General features: G+C 45.5%; 1 protein-coding gene across 1 annotated transcript in view; it reads left to right on the top strand.

Moving 5' to 3' along the window:
• LOC128057765 (phospholipid-transporting ATPase IB) overlaps positions 1-18868 on the top strand; it is a 402538-nt gene that overhangs the window by 31453 nt on the left and 352217 nt on the right. Inside the window, exons 2-9 of the mRNA XM_052650261.1 lie at positions 2663-2762; positions 3198-3296; positions 4097-4142; positions 4820-4860; positions 8777-8850; positions 10604-10673; positions 11918-12045; positions 13583-13694. Of these exons, the coding sequence (XP_052506221.1) occupies positions 2663-2762; positions 3198-3296; positions 4097-4142; positions 4820-4860; positions 8777-8850; positions 10604-10673; positions 11918-12045; positions 13583-13694 (670 nt within the window). The remainder of the gene's footprint in view (positions 1-2662; positions 2763-3197; positions 3297-4096; positions 4143-4819; positions 4861-8776; positions 8851-10603; positions 10674-11917; positions 12046-13582; positions 13695-18868) is intronic.

The following is an 18868-nucleotide window of genomic DNA, read 5'->3' as shown; positions in this document are numbered from 1 at the left end:
AGGGAGGCCTCACTAAATCAGGATATGCATGCGATGGTTAACCTCCCATGTCATTTTGGCTGGGCCACGGCACCTGGATATCTGGCCAAACATGTCTCTAGAAGTTTCTTTCAAGGTGCCTTTTGGATGAGGGTTACATTTAAATGAATGGGCTGTGAATAAAGCAGGTTACCCACGGTAATGTAGGTGGACCTTGTCAGATCAGCTGACAGCATTGATGAACAGAGTCACCTCACTGAGGAAGAAGGAATTCTGCCAGCAGATGGTGTACAGACTCGAATCGCTACATCAGATCTTCCCTCAGGCCTCCAGCTCTCCAAAGCCTGTCCTTCTGGCTTCTTACGGAGGCTTCATGGCAAACACACAGTTGAGTGAATCATTGAATCATTGCCTGTTGGTGATTGAAATCAATCTCCAGCCTCTCGTCTCTCTTAGGAGGGGGCAGGACTGAAATTTCCAACCCTCCGATCATGTGGTTGGTTCCTCTGGCAACCAGCTAGCATCCTAGGGGCTTTCCATGAGTCACCTCATTGAGGTGACTAAAGATACCTTTATCTCTCTCTCAACACTGTGGCAGTCCCCAGGGTTTGGGGAGCTCTGTGCCAGAAACTGGGATGAAGACCAAATATATGTTTCTTGTGATGAAGCACAAAATCATGGCACCTTACGCAGAAGAAGGCTAAAGATAACTCAAGGATGCCGGTAATCACCGTGTGATGAAACCCCAGGCTGTCACTGTTGTTCTTGCCTGAGGCAGTGGCCACAGATGGTCCATGGAGCGGCTTCTCAGCTCCATCAGGTGGCCTCTGGCTGCTGTGCTGCTTGAGTTTTCTGTTTCACGTTTCCTTCTGCCCTCCCAGGTCTGGTCACTCTCAGGCCTTTTGGGAGTACCTGTTCTTCAGGTGGCCTATCTTCTGAGCCCTTGGCTCTTCTGTCTGGTGCTTCTAACAGGTGTATTTGCAGTTCAATTCAGCCATGTCTGACTCTTTGTGACCCCATGGACTGCAGCACGCCAGGCTTCCCTGTCCAGCACCAACTCCCGGAACTTGCTCAGACTCATGTCCATCAAGTTGGTGATGCCATCCAACCACCTCATCCTCTGTTGTTCCCTTCTCCTCCTGCCTTCAATCTTTCCCAGCATCAGGATCTTTTCTCGCACCAGGTGGCCAAAGTATTGGAGTTTCAGCTTCAGCATCAGTGTATTTTAAACCTAGAAAATCTCTCGAGACTGTACCTCAGATAAGAGTTGGCTTCAGAAGGTGAGCTAGGACCCAGGCAGGTACTTTTATGGATGAGCCTTTGAGCAGCTAAAGGAGGCATGGTTCATTTTATCCCTCAGATCTCCAGTTCAGGCCTTTTCATTATTTCACGGTTCATTGATTATCTGCTATGAGTCAGGAATATATGAAGTCGAAGTTGTTAAAAAAAAGATTCAAGTGAGTAAAGTTTAAAGATCATATTGGCTTTATTCAATGATTCATGAGTTGGGCAGCATTCCATTGAGCAGATAGAAAGGAGCTCTGAAGAGCTGGGCAAAGTGGAAGACTTTTATAAGCAGATAGGAGCAGGCAAAGAGGCTGCGAGCAAAGAATAGGTTGTTGGGGACAAGGTCACCTTCCTTTGGGGGGACGCCATGAGGGTCTGTCAGGCAGATTACCTCCCGAGTGCTCAGCAGGTGATTCCAGACTGGTTGAGAATACATTCCTGAGAGAGGCTGAAACTCATCTGTAACATCTGGCATTGAGTCTTGGTTTGGAGATGTAGGCTGAGCACAAGTAACTCCATTTTGGGTTTGTTATTTCTTTTTTTTTTCATAAGGTAAATAATCTTATTATTCCCAGAGTCTGTTCTGGGAGTAGGTAAATAAAATACAAAGCAAAGCAGAGACTATGAAACGGAGGTGTAAACACCACACTGTGACTTGGGGGAGGAGCCGTCGAATTGGACCAGACTTCATGGGAGGGTAAGATGGGTAGGACCCTTTAGTCCTGGAGATACTACATGGAAGCACAGCACATTGGCTGTGGAAGCTGGAATGTGGATGAACGTGTCTGAGCGAAGGGTGTGTGGGAGTGGGGTAAAGTGTCTGTGGTAAGTGCCCAGAGAGGTGCATTAAATGGCCAACCATGCACCTGTTACCATGCTTGGCAGAGCTGACTTTCTGCATCGAATCAGCAACTGTGTGATGAGAATTCTAGTGCACCACCAATCCCAGGGTGATAATTCTCCCTTGACTGTGAGTTTCTCAGTTGATGCTTCACCTCTTTGTGTTCATATCTTACTGCGTTGGGAATGTGTGCCTCTTTCTGTTTTGTGATCTTTGACACGTCTTTATCTTTAAAAACATCATTTGCATGCTCACTCTGTTCACAGCCCAAGGCTCCCAGAAGGTAGGTTCATGTCCCTGCTTACACTGTGTGGCAATAACCAAACACACATCCATCAACGTTTGAAAGCCAAGATCACATTAGAAGATTTTCTTAGGAAAGGTATCTTTTGACATGATGAAGCTTCGTAGGAGCGGGCCAGCACAGTAATGTTCTTATCCTGAGTTTTGAAATATTTTGTTCTTACAGTTACTTGTGTTATTTTGGAATCTTTGTTTTCATTGTTTAGAATTTCTGTCTATACCTGATAGGAGTGTTGTCCCTTGCCCTGACAGTACGGCCAAGTACAGCGTGGTGACGTTTCTACCTCGATTCTTGTACGAGCAGATCAGGAGAGCTGCCAATGCCTTCTTCCTCTTCATTGCCTTATTACAGGTGAGGTTTATATAAAATTCATAGCTTTAATTGCATGCAAAATAAGTTCTTGCTGAAAGGCCACTTAACTGAGAAAGTGTTGTCATACTTGATGAAGTTTGCCTCCTTCATCCAGTCACTGTTTGCATGAATGCAATATTTGCACAAAGGTAGAGTTCTTTAGGTGTTTGCTTAAGGGAATTGCAGTTGTGAAAAGAGGCGTTGAAACATGATGGTGGGGTCCCACTTTAACCCTGTTTTTGTTCCAAACACAGAGATGTCGGGTAAAATTTTAAAGACATGTAACATACTTAGCTAGTTTTTAAAATAAGGTAATCACTTTGCCACAGGAATGGATAGAACTACAGAAGAGTGAGGATTGAGTACTGTATTTTCTTTTTCATGGAGAGGATTTTAATGTGCCCAGTCCCTACTTTTGGTCTCTTTGTCTTACAGCAAATTCCAGATGTATCTCCAACAGGAAGATACACCACCCTGGTGCCATTGATCATTATTTTAACAATCGCAGGCATCAAAGAGATTGTAGAAGATTTTGTAAGTTTTTTGCTTTTGGATAATAACACCATTGTATTGACTGTAACTTACAACTTATTTGTTGCTTTGGAGTCTTTTAAGACAGAAAAATTCGTCTGTAGGCTACCCAGCCTCTCAAGGCTTGTGATGGTATTTTGGGGGAGAAAATGTGCACACACAAAGTCAGAAATGCCCCTACAGTGAGACAGAAGTAGTTCAGTCTGTGTTTACTGATGTCAGGTTGTCTAGAGAAGCAGCCCTGAGGTTATTTTTACTAGACTCTTCTCCCTCTCATCCTTGTCTCAGTGTCTCCAGGTTCACTGGCTCATACTCTCCTCTGTTTTCTGTCTTCTTCTCAGGTTCTCTCTTCTCCCCTTCCTCTCTGTCTGTCTCCCCCTCTCTCTCATACGTGCACACACATTTTCCTGGAAATAGATAAGTGAATAAATGCAATGTAAATCAAAGCCAAGGTACTTTATCCATAAAGTTCTTTATCACTAAAATGAACTCAGTTGTTTGTTGGTGATCATGTAGAATAATTCTTTCTGTTCAATCGACAACAATCTAGGAGTAAGAAGTTTATACTTCAAAGTGCTTGTTCCTTGCGATAGCCAAAATATAAGCATTTAAATCTCATCTATTGTTACTGTGTTAGCCTCTGAAATTTAGTGAGTGACCTTGACCATCGAACTGAATTTTAGGACATTAGTGTTCCTGCCAGTTGCCTTCCTTGCCCTGTTTTTGCCCAGTCTTATTGCTCGCTGTTTCAGTTATTTATTTGGAACTTTTGAAACTAATCTCTTTTTTTCTTTCTGTAACAGAAGCGACATAAGGCAGACAATGCAGTTAACAAAAAGAAAACCATAGGTAAGATTCCAGGCTGGCTCACTTTTTCTGCTAGAAAACTTAAGAATAAGACTTGTATTTAAGGAATTTTAAATTGATAGTTAACGGTGTTGAGAGAAATTGAGGGAAGTAATCTATAAAATACATTAAAAATAGCAAAATGACAGATAAGTCCAACAGAAGGTGAGTCCTAGTAGTTCAGATTTGAACAGGATTTGTGCAGAATTTAAGAAAAGATGGTAGTTTTCAGGAGCGAGACATACTTTATGTCCGTAAAAAGTCAAAGCATTCATACTCTGGCTTTGCATTTGCTTTCTACCTCTGAAAACTTATTCTAGCATTTCTAGAACAGTAGCTCTGTGTTATCAGGGGGTGCATATGTGTTTTGGTAAAATTTTGTAGCAGGACAGTGATGTCCTTTACTTCATATGGACTAAATATGCATAGATGTAACTTCCTTGCATACACATGTATTTATGTGCGTGCATTGCTGTATATATGGTATGTAAGTATCTTGATGGGGCTCTGTTTTGGGGAGTGGTGGTGTTACACCTTTATGTCTAAGGACATGGTGTATTGGACTTAATCAGTGGAATTTTAAAAGGAGCCTTTTGGAGTTTGGAAAGCTGGTCTTATTCTGGTCTTATTCTGATTATCATCGGTATTAACCAATACATTGTTTTGTGTTTCTTTGTCAGTGTTAAGGAATGGTATGTGGCAAACCATTGTGTGGAAAGAGGTAAAGACTGATTTTATTTTTTAAATTTATGTATTTTAATTGGAGGATAGTTACAATATTGTGATGGCAGATATGCCAGAAAGTACCGCCTTGGAGACTTGTAATTAATTGTTACTGTAGATTTCGGAATCCAGTTTGCGTTAAGACACAAGCCATGTCCATTTCAGGTAAGTGTGGCAGTGTGGTTTTCCCCTGAGACTTCCCTAGAATGGGCGTGTGTATCCTTTGTTCCTGGATCTTCTAGGTGTTCTCGCATGTCGGCTCAGAGCTGGCAAATTCATTGCTCTTGATGGATGTTTCTGAAAATTCACAGCATTTTCTACTTCCTAAATCCAGTTCAAGAAACATTTTCCTCTGGTCTTCTGTTGCTATCTTAGTGTCAGTTCAATTTTTTTAAGTTTTTTTTTTTTTTTTTTTTAACTTCTGAGATTCTCACTTCTGACCTTTTTGGTGGAAAGAGTTTGGGTCTGATTAGCACTAAATCTGAAATGATGGAGTCGGGGTTTGGAATCATCTTGTGTTGGTCCTGAGGCTGAGAGTTGTTGATGCTTTTAGCTTTACAAGAGCAAGAAGGCTTTGCATCCACATGCCTGGAGGTTGGAGTTGGCAGGGCTTGAGAACGGCCTGGTGATTCGGTTGTTGCTAGCGATAAACTGAAGACTGAGAAAGGATCTGCTGTGCCATCTGGGTGTTTCATGTCTACTAAAGTTGGCTTTTTCAGGGAGTGTCTGTTGTGACTGGAGCTTAACGGTCACAAGATGTTCTTGGAGTGTGACTCATGATTCCAAGATGCAAAGCTGACTATCTTCCTTTCAGAAGAAGACTGTGTTTTAGAAGGGTGACTTATAATAGTTTCTCTTGCTAAGCATTTAATAAGCAATATTTCAAAATGTCTCTATAACCTTGTGAGTCTTCAGGATGCCCGAGATGTGGTAATGCAGCCTTCATTGTAGTTCTTTTCTTATAACTCTGTTACTGGCTTACATTAAGCCCCCGGTAATGGCAGCCCACTCCAGTGCTCTTGCCTGGAAAATCCCATGGACGGAGGAGCCTGGTGGGCTGCAGTCCATGGGGTCGCTAACAGTCAGACATGACTGAGCGACTTCACTTTCACTTTTCACTTTCATGCATTGGAGAAGGAAATGGCAACCCACTCCAGTGTTCTTGCCTGGAGAATCCCAGGGACGGGGGAGCCTGGTGAGCTGCCATCTGTGGGGTTGCACAGAGTCGGACACGACTGAAGTGACTTAGCAGCAGCAGCAGCAGCAGAGTTACATGATAGCACCTTAACCTGATAGACACTCAGAGGTCCTGTATTGTAAATACTGACTGATCTCACTTGGCTCTCATTTCGAAGTGGGATGGCCCTTGGTCAAGTGGTTGGAAATTCTTGCCTCTGCAGAGGGTGGCAGTGCTCCCAGTACTAGAGAAAACCTCCCAGACATTGAGGAATGGCTTTTCTCTCCCTAAAGTCCCTGCTGCCACTCCCTGCCCCCTCCCCGGAAAGGCAGTCATCCTGGCCAGAGTGGAGAATTATTTGAATTTGGGATCTCCCGGCACGGCTTGAAATTGGAGTGATGAGCTCAGAATTTTGGATCTAGGAGCGAATGGATTCAGATTCCTAAATCTCGTTCCTGTTTCCCACACACGTTTGCTGAGAGAGGAGAAAAAAACAAAACAAAACAAATACCTGTTATATGCTTTGCCACATGCATTTTTATTTCAGTTAAAAATGCATTGTGCTTATTTAATTGGATCTCTTAGCATGGACCAAGCTTCCCAGGTGCTGCTAGTAGTAAAGAACCTGTCTGCCAGTGCAGGTTAGACATAACAGACTGGGTTTGATCTCTGGGTAGGGAAGATCCCCTGGAGGAGGGCATGGCAACCCATTCCAGTATTCTTACCTGTGAATCCCGTGGACAGAGAAGCCTGGCAGGCTGCAGTCCATGGGGTTGCACAGAGTCAGATACGACTGAAGCAACTTAGCATGAAGCATGAAGAGCATGGACCAGAGGCAGTCTTAGGAGCTGAAATGCAGATAAGAATTAAGCCTGGCACCTGCCCTTGGAGGGGTTTTAAGTGGTCAGGCTTCAGCTGCCACCCCAGTTGCCTGGTCCAGTGATGTGTTGAACTCCTCTCTCAGACCCAGCAACTCCAGGCTGGGGCCTCAGAATTTGCATTTTTAAGAGTTCCTCAGTGAGGTTGATGGTGTTGGTCCGGGAATCCCACTCCAGAATCACAGGTGTAGTGGAAGTGATGAGCAGGTAAACAGGATGCTGTATGGACACTGAGCCCTGGGGCGGGGCCTGCCTCAGTTGCCCCGGGCCATCAGGGAGGGATATCTGGTCTGGACCCACTGGTTCAGGTCAGGAAAGGCTTGCTTCACAGATGTTCCAGTGAAGAGCTGCTGCTGCTGTTAAGTCGCTTCAGTCGTGTCCGACTTTGTGCAACCCCATAGACGGCAGCCCACCAGGCTCCCCCGTCCCTGGGATTCTCCAGGCAAGAACACTGGAGTGGGTTGCCATTTCCTTCTCCAATGCATGAAAGTGAAAAGTGAAAGTGAAGTCGCTCAGTCATGTCTGACTGTTAGCGACCCCATGGACTGCAGCCCACCAGGCTCCTCCGTCCATGGGATTTTCCAGGCAAGAGTACTGGAGTGGGGTGCCATTGCCTTCTCTGGCAGTGAAGAGCTAACTGGGTAAAGTTAGAGGTGAATGGAGAGCCAGTGCATCCTCAGAGCTGCTCAGTGAGGCTGAGAAGGGGTGAGAGGACAGGTGATGAGAGGTTGGGGTGATGTGTGGGGTGAGGGGTCAGGCTTGGGGAGCTGGCTGCCTCTCAGGTCCGTAAGCACCGTGACTCGAGCCTGAGACTTGGAAGATGGAGTCGGCTGTCCTGGTTCTTCAGCTGCAGCAGCAGCTTCGGGGAGGTCTCTGTGACCCTGGCTCTTTTTTCCTCTGCGCTTATTCAGAACTATGAGCAGCCCTGTGAGGCAAGAAGGGATTCAGGGACCATTGTGGGGCTCTCTCCCTCCTTAAGAAACCTTCCTCTAGGTAGTCTTACACACGTAAGGGACAACTGCACATAAGGACACAAGATAGAAAGCTATTTTCAAATGAAATTCCAAGTAAGTAGTTTCTCATATATAAGAAACTTTTTAGTACTTTTTTTTTTTTAATCTAAGAAGCATTTCTACCCCATTAGCAAAGACAAGAGAAAGCCATAATTTCTCTGTCCTCCCACTTTGAACTAAAAAAAAAAAAAAAAATTCATGGCCTTTTTTCTTTTGAAAACATGAGTAATTTTCCTTTCTAGTTTTTGCCTTAACTAATTGCTTCTGATTTTCTTCTGTGTAATTAAACAATTCACATAAAATGTTTTTACATTAAGAAAACGTTTTCAGTTTTTGTAAGTACTTCTGCTTGTGCTGGTTGTCGAAATAGGTATTTGTCGTCTTTGACTTCATTATGGGATCTCCTTTAATTATTTGCTTTTCCTTCGCCTTTAAATTGGATATGAACGTCAAATGTTTACACGCACGGGGAAGGGGTGGCCCTGGGGAAGGGGGATTGATCCAGACAGGCTCTGGATCTGTGCACTTGGCAACTCGTCCTGCTGTCCACAGCCATGGGGATGGACATGCGTGTGTTTGTAAGTGGATGAATAGCTGTGAGAAAGTGACACCTTGATCATTGTGACTCATCTCTCTTCTCCTGCCCCTGCGTTCAGCATCATTGTGAAAAGGCAGTATTACCATTTGTCTGTATTGAAATGTTCTTACTCTTGTTGAGGAGAAGAATTTGAGCTTCTCTGCCTTGAACATCATGGCACAGTTACACAGCAATTTTTCTTCCAGATGTTTAACCACTTCGCGCTTTCTTGTCTCTCATGGGTCTGTGTCCTTGTCCCCGGGTTCTAGGTGGCCGTGGGAGACATCGTCAAAGTCGTCAACGGGCAGTACCTTCCAGCAGACGTGGTCCTGCTCTCCTCCAGGTCAGGTGGGCTCGTGGGCACGGCTTTGAAGTCGGTGTTGAGAACAGTAGAGTGTCCCCTGGTGCCTGGAGAGGACTCCGGTCACCTTCTCCGGGTCACCACCCCCTCCCACTCTCCTCCTTTTACCCCTTTGCGTTGTCCTGCCTTCACATTGTACTTTTTCCTGAACTTTTCTGTTTTTTGATTCGTTTTCATCTCGTGGCTGTTCTGGGCTATTCCTCATTGGTAGGGAAATACTTCAGAGCACTGGAGTGATGTGTTGAGTCCATCGAGGTCACAGAGTCTCTGAAACTTGAGGACCAGCTCTGATGGAGGGTCTAGCCCAGCAGCCTTCCCCAGAATCCAGGCCTCCATTCACTGGAGGTTCAGAGACCACAGGCATTTCTCAGTGTCCATGTGACTTGCAGACGGCCCATATTTTGCCCCCTTTCTGTCCAAGCATCATTGCCTTGTTTTCTAGGTAATTTGTGTCATGGAGATGTCATCACCAAGGGGCATAAGTGATAGACATCTGAGTCCTTGACTTTCCCCTGGATGACACAAAAACATCTCTCAGAGAAGAAAAGCCCAAATCAGGATAAGAATACACTTGAACTTGAGCTCAAGGTTAAACTAGATGCTGTATCGATGTGCTGCTGGGAATCAGCTGTCACACTGGGTGTGTGTAATTTGAGCGCAGACAGACTTTCTTTTATGGGACCGGATCACTCATTTTGTCAGATTTTAAGCCTTAGCATGAATTTTCTCCTTGAGATAAGAAGCTTAATAAAAGCACCCCAGCCCTGTAGAGCAGGAAAAGCACTGTATACGCTGGGGCAGGGCTCATGTTTGTCCCTAATGATCAGTAACCAAGAAACTCAGAAATAGTAAAACGTTGATCACTTGATGGTTTGGGTTATGAGGATTGGATGTGACCCTCAGAAAGCCTGGTTTGAAGGCAGCGTGTCTGAGCAGATGTCACGTCACCCCTGTGCTTGCTGGTGTTTGCGCCAAGCCACCTGCTGAGCACGTTCTAACCTTCCCAGCAACCCGAGACATCCCTGCTTGGTCCATGAGAAATCATGGGATGCAGGGAGATGGGACAGCTGACTGGGGTCACAGCGCCAGGAAGGGCAGTGCCGGGAGACCGTGCTTGGCTGCTGGTCATAGAATCTGTTCTCTTAACCCCGAACTCTGCTGCCCAGATCTGAATATCTGAACTCGGGGCGTAGTCTCTGCCATGCTTATGTTTCTTCTTTGAATTCTCTGTCCTTGAAACTAGGTGTTTTGAGTAAAAATTTGCCTGTAGACATAGTAAAAACTGTAGAAGGAAAAGGCCTGCAATCCCCTGCCATGGTTTCTCAGCTCCTCCGGCCGCGATCTCGTTCAGGAGCCGCGTGTGCGGCTCTTGTGGGCGGGCAGCTCTTGTGGTCAAGAGCAAGCCGGCCTCCGACTTTCAGGGTCCCTGAGCCCACTGGGCTGGTCTTAGCTGGGACATCTTGTATACTTCCCATCACGTGCCTGTTCCCTTCGGTTCCTCCTCTGTTACTTCTGCCCACGTGAGGTCAGGTGCCGTCGTGTGCGGCCCTTGTGGGTGGATCGCTGGACTAGAGTGCCCATCTGTCTGCCCGGTCAGTCGCTGCTCCTGCGGCGGTCGATTCTGACACCCCTGTGAGGGTCCGCCAGCAGAGTTTCCGTGGTGGAGGCTCCGTCAGCCGTGACGTGCCGGAGTGGACCTTACTCAACTTGGCCGTTTTGTTTTCTCTCTCCTTAGTGAACCTCAGGCAATGTGTTATGTTGAAACAGCCAATCTGGACGGGGAGACGAACCTTAAAATACGTCAGGTAATGTGGCCCTTTACCACTTGCAGCAACACAGAGCCCAGATTGTAAAGGCGCTTCCTACAGGTTAACCGGCGGTGCTGTTTCCAGAGCAAACAAAACGTTCAGTCACAAAAGGTTATGCCTTCACCCTGATAGGATCTGTGGGAATAGCACGGTTAGGAGAGGGATTCCTTGGGAGTGATGACAAAATTAGAAAAAGTGGGCTTCATTAGAGCGCAGGCCACGCAGGGAGCCATGTCTTGGCTTATATCTTACTGGACTCTCCACATGTTCAGGTGGCTGGAAAGGGATTCTGGGAGAGGAAGTGGGCTGCACGTGCAGTGGACAGAGGACCCAGATGGGCTCCGGGTGCCTCACTGGACTTTGTTGTTTTCATGGAGATTCTAATTCTAGGAGTAGTATATTAGATTTCCAGTGTACAAAAATGTCTGTGCCTTAAATAAAGTTATTCTTACCACATATTTTAATTCTTGAAAGGAGATTAGTCTTTACTAGAAAAGTTTTAAGTTTCAACTAACAAAGATTCATTTTGACACTTCAGTTTTCTGCAGTACCAAGAGGAATTTAATGATTCTGTCCACATAGTTTTCATTTCTGTGTTAGCTATTTGGCTTAGACATTTTATTTTTCTCTTTAGAGAAGAGTTACAGGGCATTACACATCACAGTGTATTAAAGGGGTCCTTTATGCTGTGTTTATGGTCATGTCAGGATACCGCTAATGAAGGATGCTTTCTGTAAGGTGTTTTGGTGTGCTAATTATCATACGGAAGCTCCAGTACTTGGCCACCTGACGCGAAAAGCTGACTCAGTGGAAGAGACCTTGATGCTGGGAAAGATTGAAGGCAGGAAGAAAAGGGGACGACAGAGGATGAGATGGTTGGATAGCATCACCGATCAATGGACATGAGTTTGAGCAAACTCTGGGAGACAGTGAAGGACAGGGCAGCCTGGTGTGCTGCCGTCTATGGGGTCTCAAAGAGTTGGACAGGATGTGTCAGCATAGTAGCAGAGTCTTGACTTTCTGCTTTGTTGAATTTTTTGAACCTTTTCTATTCGGTTGCTGGGGCCAAAGCCACCTATGACCCATCCTAAGGGGTTGATACGTTTGAGGACCCCCCTCCCCCAAAACTATTCCATTTTAGTCGATTTAGTCTTCCCTTTGGGTTACCAGTAGGGGTGCTGAGTGTCGTTCCTAAGCCTGGAAGGTTGTGTTCAGTTTCCTCTTGGGGTTGAACGTTTTAGGGTTTGAGTCACACTGCGGACATGCAGACGAGGGAGGTGCTGATGAAGTTGTCTGGGACCATAGAGTGCGAAGGGCCCAATCGCCACCTCTACGACTTCACCGGGAACTTGAACTTGGATGGGAAAAGGTACCACTTCCTCTTGTCTTGGTGGTTTTTATTTTAATCCTTCACGTGACTTAAGAATTATATGTAGGAGCTTTGGGAAATATCAGTTTGTCTTCTGGTTTCATAATGTCTTAAAACAGATTTCTCCATGTTGAGCTTTTTTCGAAACACCATTTTAAATCAATTTAAGCCTTCCCTGGAATTTAAGGAAAGACCTGATTTTTGGCAAGGAAATGTCACAAGGGTCTGAAATGAGGTTCACAAAACTCACCTGGTGTGTCTGTCTCTGTGTATTACCCATCAGGTAAAAGCCTCGTTGGTTCTTTTTTTGTTTTTTGTTTTTTTTTTTAGACTCGTTGGTTTTGAGTGCATAGAGTTGTGCAGAAAAGCAGAAGAGAGGTGTCTGAAGTGTATAAAGGCTAACAGTTATTACAGAAACATCCTTTTTATTTATCTTTTTGCTTGCTTCTAAGTAGTCTATGCTTTTAGCAAGTTAAATGAAAGGACAACTGTCCTCCCATTAGAATGTTCATGGCCCTGTCGTCTGTATTCTGTCATTCTTGTCCTCTTGGCATTTGCTTTATCATTTGAGTCATTTTTTGTCATTACGTTGGGGTGCAGTGTCTCTCTTCTGCTCATCTTTCATCACCATGCCTGTTACTAGCGCTCCCCACCTTCACATTTGAACAGACCCAAAGGGAAAGGACCCAGCCATAGGAATCAACCTAAGATAACTCTGACAACTCTTAAGTGTGACAACTCTCTTGGTCTCATGCAGTCCGCAGAGCAATTCTGTAGACTATCTTTTAAAATTTCTAAATTCTCACTCAGGCTTTTATTTAATGAAGTCATCTTTAACAGATCTGATATTATAGCTTTGGTGTTTTTATTTTTTATTTTTGCCCTATAATCTGTAAACTGACTTTCCCAAATGAGTAAACTTCTGGTTATCTTAGCAAGTTCCTTTTTGGATATCAAGTTTCCTAATAGAGTTATACGGAGACGGCAATGGCACCCCACTCCAGTACTCTTGCCTGGAAAAGCCCATGGGTGGAGGAGCCTGGTAGGCTGCAGTCCATGGGGTCGCTAAGAGTTAGACACGACTGAGTGACTTCACTTTCACTTTTCACTTTCATGCATTGGAGAAGGAAATGGCAACCCACTCCAGTGTTCTTGCCTAGAGGATCCCAGGGACGGGGGAGCCTGGTGAGCTGCCGTCTATGGGGTCGCACAGAGTTGGACACGACTGAAGTGACTTAGCAGCAGCAGCAATAGAATTATAAAAGACAATATTTCCTCTTAATGTTTTAAAGGAAAAAAAAAAAATAAAGAAACCTTTTCTGTGTTGATGAATGGATGAGGTCAGCCTTTCTGTGTGGGTCTCTTTTGGGGTAGATTAAGCCAGTGGTAACCTTTATAGCCCCCGTGTCGCAGTGAAGTAGTCTGAATTTGACTAAAGGAAACACTTCATTTATTGTGGGCTTTTGTTTAAGGGGAAAGCTCATGCTCGTTTTTTTCTGAACTCTCATTGAATGTAAATATTGTTTCTTGTTTTTAGCCCCGTTGCCCTTGGGCCGGACCAGATCTTATTGAGAGGCACACAGCTTAGAAACACTCAATGGGGCTTCGGCATAGTTGTCTACACTGGACATGACACCAAGCTCATGCAGGTAAAACATTTCTGTGCTGAGAAACAATGCCGATTTTAGTCTTTTTTTTCCTTTTTTTTTTTTTAATGGAGCAGAGGGTGGAAAATGCATATGTTGCATTTAAGAGGCTCGAGTTTTGTCTGTGAACCTAAATTTGGAAAGGAGGGGCCTTTATTTTGGTTCCCAGGTGGTTTTTCCTGGTTTTCTTTTATTGTATCAGGTATTTGTTACCTCTTGCCTGAAATATCCACCGTCTTTATTTTCTGGATCTAATGGGCCAATCAGTCCTCGCCTTTTTTGTCTTCAAACTCAAGGCAGGGGATTTGTTCTAACTTCTTTATTTTTCTCTCTACTTCTCCTTCTCGCACGATTGATTGAGATTTTATAGGAAATTGTCTTATTTAAATGAATTGTAGGCAGTTGAAAATCAGTTAGTTTTGAAATCATGTTTGTTCTTTGTATCCTATACCAAAGAGAAAAAGTACTAAAATGATTTTGTTCCTTCTCCCTGTTCATTTTTTAAAGATTATTATTATCACCAGGATTGGCTTTTCAACTTGTCTGCCCTTTTGTATAACGTCCGAGGCACATGTTTGGTGATATTCCTTGATTTAAAAGTGTTTAGTGGCCACCATGCACCATGTCTTGTGGCAGGCTGTGTGGATACAAAAGTGAAAGGCCCAGTCTTGCCCCTCCCCCCAGAGAGTTAGATAGACCGAGGAGTGATGGGGATTGCAGAGTGGAGAGATGATTGTGTGATGCAGGTCATTCCCGAGGGTCACGGGTCCATGGGGACTTTCCAGGTGGCTCAGTGGTGAAGAATCCACCTGTCAATGCAGGAGACACAAGAGATGAGGATTCAGTTCCTGAGCTGGGAAGATTCCTTGGAGTAGGAGATGGCAACCCGCTCCAGTATTCTTGCCTGGAAATTCCGTGGGCAGAGGAGCCTGGAGGACTACAGTCCATGGGGTCACGTAGAGTTGGACATGACTGAGCATGCACACACACACACACACACACACCAGGTCCATATGGAAGGCCAACCAGCCCAGCTTAGGAGGTGTCATTTGACCAGATACCAAGAAGCACATTTTAGATGTTGAATTGAAGAACAGAGGCTGTTGTGTTGGTCCACTCTTGAAGGTCAAATGATACAGAAGGAGAGAGTTAGCTATTGATTAGGACCAATGGTGGAAAAGGCGATAGCACCCCACTCCAGTACTCTTGCCTGGAAAATCCCATGGACGGAGAAGCCTGGTGGGCTGCAGCCCATGGGGTGGCGAAGCGTTGGACACAACTGAGCGACTTCACTTTCACTTTTCACTTTCATGCATTAGAGAAGGAAATGGCAACCCACTCCACTGTTCTTGCCTGGAGAATCCCAGGAATGGGGGAGCCTGGTGAGCTGCTGTCTATGGGGTCGCATGGAGTCGGACACGACTGAAGTGATTTAGCAGCAGCAGCAGCAGCAGCAGCAGCAGGACCAATGGGGTGATATAGCCCAGTGTCGACACCAGCTGGTCACTGCAATGCAGACAGGAGAGGGAGATCGGGGGGATTAGAAGGGCTGAGACTCACTGAAGTGGAGGAAGATTGATGAGTGACAGGCCTCTGTGCAGGGCACTTGGCTTTGACCTCCCGGGGCAGAGGGTTTGTGGAGTGGGGGACCCAGACCTGATTCCCAGGGGGTAGGATGCTAAAGGAAAGCTGTCGGAGGCTATTGAGGAATGATGGATGATGCAGGGACCACAGCATTTGGTGACTGTAGGATGAGGGCCAGGTAGAGAGGGATGCTGAAGCCAGTGGCTCGAGTCCTCCGGGAGTGGGGGGAGGCAAGAGTTGGTGGACTTGCTGGGGGAAGGGGCAGAAGGTGGTGTAGCCAATGCAGGAATGTTACATGTGGGTTTTAAACACAGCACTGGAGGAAGAAAGTGTCAGAGTATTCGGGGGTCCTGAGTAGACGCTTTGTAACACTGTCTTCTGCAGCATGGGAGTTGGCACAGAGACCCCTCTGCCGGGGGAACCTCCCGGGAAGCGTGGGTGAGGCAGGGGCAGGGAGGAGGGCCTGGGGCCTAGGGCAGTCCTGGTGTTGGAGGCAGGCAGGTTGCTGCAGAAGGCGTGCTGGGCAGGAGGGGTCCATGGCAGCTCACAGAGAGAGGAGCTGGTGAGTGCTGGGAGGCAGCTCCTGAGTGGGTGAAGACTTGTGCTTACCTGGGATACACCTGCTCCAGCCTTCCTGCAGTTCCTCACCTGTCCACCAGCGCTGATCAGAACACGTGAAGTGTGTGGGTTTTGAACGGCTGTGCAGAAGACCTGATCTCCATGAATGGCTTAGCGCCCTGCCACCTGCAGAGGGTCCTCACCCTGCCCCAGCCTGGCATCAGCAGCCAGCGGCCAGAGCTGGAAGCTCCGGCGGCCGCACTTCACCTCCGTCTTTATGATGAAGTGACAGAGCATGAGGCTCAGATTTGGGCAGGGCCCTGAGGCTAGTTTTCAGGTTGTGCATTTTACAAATGTGACCGCTCGCTAATATTCCTTGTACCCTGAGTGGTTCTTTTTTCAGGGTGCAGTACTGTTTCTCTATGGAAATCTTGGGCTTCCCCGCTGGCTCAGTGGGTAAAGAGCCCACCTGCAATGTAGGAGACTCAGGAGATGCATGTTCTGTCCCTGGGTTGGGAAGATCCCCTGGAGAAGGAAATGACAACCCACTCCAGTGTTCTTGCCCGAAAAAATCCCATGGACAAAGGAGCCTGGCTGGCTAGAGTCTGTAGGATCACAGAGAGCCATACACGACTGAGCGACTAAGCGCGCTGTTTCTCTAGACCGTGTGTTGGTAATACAGCTTTGTTAACTAAGGTGTAAGAGATAATTAAGTGACACTCAAGAGTGATTCTGCCCTCCCTTCAGTGAACAAGGTACACTAAGTGAACTCATGACGTCTGTGTCCCCTGAGTGTGCTGGGCACCTTCCTTGCCTCTGCATATGGTAAGCCTCTTTGTGAGGCTTCTTACAGGTTGACTGCTCAAGTGCAGAATAATGGAAAGCCCCAGGAACAGCTGTGCTAGGGTTGCTGTGCCTTTAGGGCTAAAACAACAAGTGAAGATAATGAACTTTTAAAAGGAATATAATACAACACACGTAGCTGGAAGCCATCCTGTTTGTGAAATAACATTTCCCGTCTGTACTTGTGCTGCTTGACCACAGAGAGGAAACACTGTTACTTTAGGGTTCTTCTTTTTTGTTTTTTTCAACCCTCACCTCAATGTCTTTCACTCTTCAGAGTTCCCTCATTTCATGTGGAGAGTACTTACTGGTAAAAAAATATTTCAATGTCTGCTGTTTCTGTTGATTGATTGAATGGGAAAGAGATACCGTCACATTAATAACAGCAAATAGTGCCCCATGCATTGTTCCAAGAAACTTGCATTTATGAACTCACTGATTTCTCACAACAGTGCTATGAAGAATATGAATTGTTGTTCCCATTTTCTAGATGAGGACACAGGTGCAGAACCTAAGTAAGTTACCAAAGTTATATTCCCAGTAAGAGAGAGCTGGGGTTCAAATCTAGGCAGTCTGGCTCCTTGTTCTGACTAGTACCGTGCTGACTGTTTTCTTAGAAGGGAATCAAACGTGTAAAGTTCAGGCCTGATTTAAGATTTTGCAAAATCTGATGTTTTGGTCTGTTTCTATGTAGAACTCCATCACTCAGAAGTAGCAGTATTTTCTGAGAATTTTGGAGAGGAACTTAGATCAGATTCCTACTTGCATTATTACAGGCTCATCGCTACAAGGAGAAATGCTTAGGGAAAGGGGGTCAGCACATAGATCTTGTGTCCCCTAAGTGCATGGGCTGAAGCCGGAAGTTTTGGGTTGTTGCTCTTGTGTTTAATGAAACACAGCTTCTCTTAACCCAGTTAACTGGCCAGGATTCAAACACTGGGAGAGACCAGAAGTTATTAAACTTACAGAGTCATAGAAGTAATGTTTATTGTAAATTTTTTGCTACTTGTATCTCCAATGAATGTTTATTAAAAATAACTTTTAAAAGATTGGGGTAGGCAGTCTTGAAACGGGTCTTCTGGCTCATGCCATGAGGCCAAAGGTGATGTGTCAACCCTGTCAACTTTGAGATGATATTTGATAAGTTGGCTTTTACTGATGGATTTCCATTTAGATTCCAGAGGAAAATTTTAAAAAAATCTTCAAAGGATGAATAATTTAGTGAACTATAAAGTGAAACTAAAATGAAGCTCCAGAATCACTGCAGATGGTGACTGCAACCATGAAATTGAAAGACACTTGTTCCTTGGAAGAAAAGCTTTGACAAACCTAGACAACATATTAAAAAGCAGAGACATTACTTTGCCAATGAAGGTCCGTCAGTCAAAGCTATGGTTTTTCCAGTAGTCATGTATGGATGTGAGAGTTGGACTATAAAAAAAGCTGAGTGCCAAAGAACTGATGCTTTTGAACTGTGGTGTTGGAGAAGACTCTTGAGAGTCCGTTGGACAGCAAGGAGATCAGACCAGTCCATCCTAAAGGAGATTAGTCCTGAATATTCATTGGAAGGACTGATGTTGAAGCTGAAACTCCAATACTTTGGCCTCCTGATGCGAAGAGCTGACTCGTTGGAAAAGGCCCTGATGCTGGGAAAGATTGAAGGCAGGAGGAGAAGGGGACGACAGAAGATGAGATGGTTGGATGGCATCACCGACTCAATGGACATGAGTTTGAACAAGCTTCGGGAGTTGGTGATGGACAGGGAAGCCTAGCGTGCTGCAGTCCGTGGGGTCACAAAGAATCAGACACAACTAAGCGACTGAACTGAACTGAAAGTGAAATGGAGAAAAGAGTATATATGAAGGAAATGGTGCTATGCTGTTTGGATTCTTATAAGACTACAAAATCACTAGCTTTGCGACTCGTAGACTCCCCAGCCTCACAGAAAGCCATAGTGACAGTAGTCCTGGGTTTGGGGATAGAATTCAGATAAGTTTCAGCCTCCTGTGGTCTGAGATTCTCTATGGAACGTAGGAATGAGTCGCCTCTCATTTTTATCTTGATTTTGTTCTCACGTTGTGACTTTCAGGGACATTTCCATCCTAGCTCTGTTGGGGTTCGATAGATTGGGAAGAAGGAGGGAGAGAGTGGACTCGAGCTGGCACCATTTTTATGGCCAGTCAGTGCCCTGC

Source organism: Budorcas taxicolor, chromosome 12, assembly GCF_023091745.1.
Source record: "Budorcas taxicolor isolate Tak-1 chromosome 12, Takin1.1, whole genome shotgun sequence".
Taxonomy (NCBI): Eukaryota; Metazoa; Chordata; class Mammalia; order Artiodactyla; family Bovidae; genus Budorcas; species Budorcas taxicolor.
Note: the sequence above shows the minus strand (reverse complement) of the source record. Positions and strands in the feature narration are given on the sequence as shown.